The sequence below is a fragment of the Phlebotomus papatasi genome, chromosome 3 (assembly GCF_024763615.1).
Source record: "Phlebotomus papatasi isolate M1 chromosome 3, Ppap_2.1, whole genome shotgun sequence".
In the NCBI taxonomy this organism is placed as follows: domain Eukaryota; kingdom Metazoa; phylum Arthropoda; class Insecta; order Diptera; family Psychodidae; genus Phlebotomus; species Phlebotomus papatasi.
In genome coordinates this window covers 43,680,421-43,687,499 of record NC_077224.1, presented here as the reverse complement: position 1 = coordinate 43,687,499, position 7,079 = coordinate 43,680,421, and the positions used below count along the sequence as shown (strand labels likewise).

General features: G+C 33.7%; 1 protein-coding gene across 1 annotated transcript; it reads left to right on the top strand.

Annotated features, from left to right (window-relative positions):
- The first annotated feature begins 312 nt into the window (after nucleotides 1–312).
- Nucleotides 313–3,082, top strand: LOC129805760 (uncharacterized). The gene is made up of 5 exons (XM_055853892.1): nucleotides 313–470; nucleotides 654–1,054; nucleotides 1,551–1,904; nucleotides 1,967–2,123; nucleotides 2,235–3,082. The coding sequence occupies exons 1-5, from the start codon at nucleotides 386–388 to the stop codon at nucleotides 2,717–2,719; spliced, it is 1,482 nt and encodes a 493-aa protein (XP_055709867.1). The 5' UTR covers nucleotides 313–385; the 3' UTR covers nucleotides 2,720–3,082.
- Nucleotides 3,083–7,079: the final 3,997 nt, after the last annotated feature.

Genomic DNA, 7,079 nt, shown 5'->3' with positions numbered 1-7,079 from the left:
AATTAAGCTACATGCGTCATTATCCATAACTTTACTACTCTGAAAAAAAAAGTTCGTAAAAATTTGTAAGAGTTTGCCAAATGGAGTTCAATTTTGGATGTAAAATCAAAAATAACAAAAAATCTTGCTAAATGGAGATTTTTAGTTTGTTTTTTTGTCAATTTAGCAAACATACAGCAAACTTTTGCAACCAAATAACATAAGTGGATGTATTTTTTAAAATGACATCCAATCAACAAACTTTTAACAAGAGTTTTTGTTGATTGGGTGATAATCGATAGGTGGCAGCACTGATATATACAAATGTCATTTAGTTTATTGCGTAATCCAAAACGTGTGGACGTGTAGTTACAGCTTCTCCGAAAAAAAAGAAAAAAAGTGATTAATGGACAGGGAAAATAGTGAAAGTGATCTCTTAAAGGATTGGTGCGAGGATCAGGGAGTCTCGGAAGCATACCAGTATTTGCATGGTAAGTGGAATTGATAAAAATGGGAAATTAGGAGTACATAACCCCACTTCACCATATTCCATTGCTGTACGGAAAATTCTTCCGTATTATCTGTCCGGGAACATCACTTTACCGTTGTATAGCTTATTGGACCATATACACACATTTTTTGTCTAACTAATTTATAATTTGTTGTTTTTCCAGCGACGGGGGTGACTTTTTCGTTGCTCAGTCATTTGACCCTGCAGGACATCAACGAGATTTTACCTCCCGGTGCCATAAAAGTTTCGTTCCGGATTCGGTGGCAACGATGGATGGAAGAATCTAATCCAGCATCAACTGGTTTGAGTCTTACCGAGCATAATCCAGGAATCTTGAAGAGACGACAGTGGGAATTTTTTGACTTCTCAGAGGTTTTAAATACCCCTCAGGGAAAGAAATTGATTGAAACTTCAAAGAACTTGCAACATTTTGAAAAAAGGCATCGATATGCACTTATTGAGATTATTGTGGATCACGCCGAAGAAGGCAAGATAAATCTGTCTTGCAAGCTAATGGAGCAAATTTCTGAAGATATCGAAAAAGTCTTCCCACACGAGAAAAAGGTACGCTAATATTATGCCTGACATTTGGTGAAATTCTTAACAATTTCACCTATTTTCTTCTTATAATTCAAATTTTTCAATTTTTATTTCGTTACTTAAATCCAATGAAAAATAGGCGTCATTAGAAGCAATCACACCTAAATGTTTGAATTCAATTGCATTTCTTCTAAATTATTCGAGGCGATCTTTTGTGTAAGTGACTGATCAGTTCAAATCAGTTGTGATACCGAAAAATCAAAAGCATAAAAAACTTGCATTGGATTTTTTCTTTTTTTTTTTTGGAGAAATTCAGGTGTTCATGAACACGACTTTTCCTTAAGAATATTCTAAAATAATTTAATAGTAATGAATAAATTATGCTTCTTTTGAGGTATACAGGCTTTCAATCATGAATTCGAATATTTAAAAAATGGTGCGTTTTGTTATCCTGTTTTGTATTATAGTAAATTATAGATTATAGAGACATTCGTTAAATTTGCTATTCAATTTATTTTAGGAAATCTACTTTTTACCCAAATCTAAGGACAAGAAGTCGTACAGCGGGTTGCTGTACTCCCGTTATCATAACAATAAGAGGAAGAAGGCAAAAGTTGACAAAGGAAAAGAAAATGAAAATATCAGGGATCAGCAATCCCTAAATGTGGCAGATGAAGTAACTTTGTCACAAGATGATGTAACTGATGAGCCCATAAACGAAGATTCAGTTGAAAACCCTGACTCTTCAGACATTTCGGCAAATGATTTTCGTCATTGGAACAATACAAGACAGATGCGAATTGAAGCAATATCTGATAACAGAGATATCCTTCTTGAATGGCCAATACTTGGACATCAAAACGGGTACAAGCTGGTAATTCTTTTTTATAACATTATATAATTTCTGTAAATTAATATGTCTACACTTTGTTTTAGATCGACGAAGATTTTAAATTTATTGCGTCGACTGCTAAAAGCATTCAAGTAAAGTGGAAACCATTTTTCGACAAAGTTGTATTGTTCTTTGAAGAGCACGTGAAGGATCGATTCTGCAAATCAAAATTTGATGATGCACTTGGCGAAACCGATGATGGTAAATATTGTATAATTTATTTAAAGTTTAGTTATTTGTGTATCAGGTTTTAAAGAATCTTAACAGTTGAAAAGTACAACTTATTATTTTTCTAATTTTGTTTTTTTTTAGATGATCGAGAGAGAGCTCTGTTGCTTCTACTTCACGCTGTTCTAAAACCACGAGGTCACATTCGTATGCCACAACAAAAAAAAGGAACCAAAGTTAAACTCGTGAAGCCAACAATTGCAGATGCGCAATCTTCAATGATAATTGAAACTGTAAGACCAGAAGATGTTGATTCACACATAAATGAATTCAAGAATAAGCTTGAGAAAAGCAAGAGAGGATTTCATCCAGTAATCGTATACATCAAAAATGGGGGATACCTTGTTTACATCACCGAAAATATAGTGTACAAGACGTTTACAGTGCAGCATGCAGTGGATATATGCTTCAAGGGATACTATCTTTTTCATTTTGCGCGTTATCCCATTGAATCTGGCTCAGTGTGGTTTTTCATCCAAAAATATTTTTATGAAGTGACCACGGATACTGACAAGCTCTACATCGGCCAATGTATCGACCTCTTTAATTTCTGCAATAACTTACAATAATTCAAAATGGACTGCGCAAAATGTCCTCCAGAAAGCCCCAGCTTTACAAACGCAAAACTGTATGTAAATCATCTACGAAACTTTCATAACCAGTCGTGCTTTATTTGTGATGACTGTTCGCAAATATTTCAAAATCATCGCTCTTTTGAAAAACATATAAACGCTCACTTGCAAGATACTGAAAGAATTGGGCTTTACGGTCACCGAGAAGGAAGTAATCTACAGTCCCTTGAATCTCCAACTACTGAACATTTGGCAATTTCAAGCAGCAGCATAGAAAAACATCAAGTATTTTCTGAATGTTACTCTAATGAAGATGTAAGTCATTTAAATACTGTTAAAATAATTCATTCAGGAATGCAAGAAGAATTTCAAATTAAAATGACTGAAATCATCTCAAAGTGCCATTCGAAAGATAATTTCACCCGAGAAGACGTTCAATTTATAAAAAATAGTATAACTGAAGTCACAAATTTTTTTTCAAAAACATTAACAGAGATATTCGCAGAAGATATTGAAGATAGCAAAATACAAGATTTTAAAACAATCGTGAATATGTTACATAAGCCTTTCAAGAATCAGGAAAGCGAATATGAGTACATTACCCATTTGACCAATCTAGGTCTTTACGAAGAACCCCATGAATACTTAGTGAATGATGCAACAGGGGAAGTTGCACATATTTTGCCAATTAAATTCATTTTAAAAAAGTTTTTTGAAATGCCCAGTGTTTTTAACGATATATATAAACATACATGCGATGTTCAACAGCGATCAGATTACAAAAATTTTGCTAATGGGCTATTGTATGATCAGAAACGTAAAGAATTTTGTGATAAAATTTTTTTTCCGTACCTTTTGTACGCTGATGGCGTCGAAATTAACAACCCCTTGGGACCTCACAAGACTAAACATGCTATTAAAGCAGTTTATATAAAATTAACTAATCTCCCAGACCATCTAAATTCCAAATTGCAGTACATTTTTCCGATAATGTTTATAAGAGAAATTATAACGAAGACCAATTCAAATGAAAATTGTTTTCAACCTTTAGTTGAAGTCTTAAATTCATTGTCAGTAGAGGGTGTTAACGTCTGCGTAAATGGAAAATCTTTTACAATTTATTTTTCGTTAGCATTGGTTGTTGGAGACAATCTTGAACTGAATAAGATTTTGGGATTTGTTCCATTCAGAAGTAACTGTTTTTGCCGTATATGCAAACGTTCAAAGAATGATACGGAAAAGGATGCAAACGAGTACGATGCTTTTCTCAGAAATAAATCGAATTATGAACAAGATGTAGCAATTAATAATAAAATGGTAACTGGCATTGTAGAAAATAGTATTTTCAATAAAATATTAGATTTTCATGTGACCCAAAATCAGTATGCAGACATTATGCATGACTTACTTGAAGGCGTTGTCCACTATGATATTACTAAAATTTTAGAAAGGTTTATATTTGTTGACAAATTTTTTAGTTTGGAGACACTTAACGTTCGAAAACGAATATTTAAGTATGCGAAATGTGATAGTCCCCCAACAACTAACATAATAAGAGATCATTTGAAGAAAAGAAAACTAAAAATGTCGGCAGCGGAAATGATTACATTTTTAAAGACCATCACATTTCTTATTGGGGATTTAATCCCAAAAGGCAATAAAATATGGCAGTTTCTTCTTACTTTGCAAAAAATTTTTGACCTTGTTATGAAATATTCTTTAACTGAGACAGATCTTAGTATCTTACAAAAGCTTATTCAAATCCACAACGTGCAGTATCAAACGTTTTTTAACGAGGATCTGAAACCTAAATTTCACTTTTTGGTTCATTATGCTACAATAATTAGACATAGTGGACCACTAAGACAAATTTGGTGTTTTAGATTTGAAGCTAAGCATCAAGAGTTTAAAAATTATGCCAGAAATATCACCTCACGTAAAAACATTACTTTGTCATTAAGTAGAAAAGCATTATTAAAAATAGCTGATATTTTCTTGCATCCAGAACAATGGGTCAACTCTAAAAGAATAGAAGGTAAAAACTTAATTAAAACTTTAAATTACGCTCAGCTGCAAAACGAATATTTTGGACCTTTTCTTTGCCGATTTTCAAACTTTGATCAAAATATAGAAAATTCTTTATTCAGTGAGATTAGTTTTAAGAATATAAGTATTTCAACTGGAAATGTGATTCACCTACAGAACAAGTACTATGAAGTACAAAACTTCCTATTTAATAATAATGAAGTATATATTGTAACCAAAAAATTGAGCTGTGTATACGATTCCCATTTTCACGCATTTTCTTGCAAGAAATACAATGTGCAAGTCCTAGCCCTGCATGAAAATATTGATTTTGATGTATTGCAATACTATTGGAATCGGAATATTAAGTATATCAAATAAAGACTGAATTTATAGCAAAAAATAAAATGTATTTTATTTTTCTACACCAGGAGTATTTTATACACCAACAAAATATTAGCAAAAGTTTTGTTATAGGTTTGTAAATTGGATATTGTAAAACATTCATCAAAATATTTGTAAAATTTTGTCAAAAGGGTGTTAAATTATAAATTATCAAACCTCTAACAAACTTATACTAATACTTTGTCAAAGGTTTGTCAAATTAGGAAATGTCAAACTTGTTGGTTAAAATTAATCTCCTTTTGCCAAAACATCCAGTTGGCGCACTGATTTAGCAACCTTTTGTCATTTTTCATATAAAGGTAATCTCCTTTTGACAAACCTTTAACAAGACATTTTTTTCAGAGTACCGAGAGTGTAGACAGACATTTTAATTTAATACACTTAAGAACGCCCATCAATAATGTTTCCTGGGAATATTCACTATTTCATCTGATGGTATGCTACATGAATGTTTGACATCGAGTTTTTCCACGTAAATTATTTTTATGGGGCCATTTGGACCCCTGAAAAACTCCCATTTCCTGGAGCTTCAGTAAAAGGGATCGAAGGTGTTTTTCCCATAGGAAAATATTCTTGAGGCAGCTGTTGTACTGCTTCAAAGTCATTTTTCGAGTGATTGTGCGCCAATTCTCAGTCGTTTAGGGTTATTAAGCAATAAAATGTAGCTTTTCTTGAAATATATACACTTGGTGGATTTGCATGAATTGAGGGGTGCAAAAGGGTTTGCGTGGAATACATTAAGTGGGAAATAAATCACATATAAAAATTTTACTCCTTCACCTGGAAATTAATCCATTTTACCCATTTTGGGGAAGGCGGGGATGATGGTAAAAAATGAATTAATCACGTGTGGACAAAGAGGAAATGAGTAAAGGTGTTTCATATGGGTTGTGTAGGTCGTGAGATGCAGGTTGACTTAGTTTATGGGATGGTGGCATGTGTGTATGTGGTTGAATTGACCCTTCCGGTTTTCGGAGGCTGTTTGTGGTTTCTGCAAAACCTCATCATCCAAAGTCCCTTAAATTTTCTCTGTGCTGGGGATGCCGGAACTGCAGACAGAGACAAATTAAATTAATTATCCCAGTCCAGATGGGGAGCACCTAACTGAAATGGACAGTGTATGTCCCCACGGTTCTTCACGGACAAGACAACCACTATCGAGGTGGGCACCTCTGGCAGCAGCTTCCTGAACAATGCTCTGGGGATTGCAGAGTACGGAGGATGAGAGTGTCAAAGGAAGATGGAATATATGTGGTGACCACAGCACAAACGTCAGCTTCTACAGATGGCAACTAAATAGTGCCTCCTCAAGATCCAACCAGTGACAAATGCATTTAATTGCACGTATAATTTAGTCGTAATTTGTGTGAAATTCTGTGCGGTCTCTAATGAACCACATTTTCAATTCCATCTATTTGTTTCTCACTCCTGCGCCTCATTAAAAACCTCACATAAACTCTCAATGATACTAAATTACCAGGAAAAAGGTCACTCGGTTAATACAAAATGCTTGCAAAGCATTTTCTCAACTTAATAAATAATGCTAAATAAAAATGTCAACGAGACTTCACTGAATGAGTTCTCCCATTCAGGTTAGATTCTTTAATCAGGGGGGCGACATTAGCTCTGAAAAATGCAATCAGTTTTAGTGTAATTTTTTCCCTGTTTTCGTACATATTTCACCAGATATCTCCAAAACTACGTAGGTTGCCAATTTGGGGTTTTCGGTTGCCTCTTCGTTATTAAATTGGCTTTTATTTTCTTACTAGTATTTTTTACTAATGCATTCGAAATAACAGAAAACAGCTAAACAACTCAAAAATTTTTTCGGCTCGCTAGAAATATATGGAAAACATAGGAAATGTCATGCCCCTGTCTTTAATCATGCGAGAAATACTTACAAGACAACTCTCACTGAGAATTATTC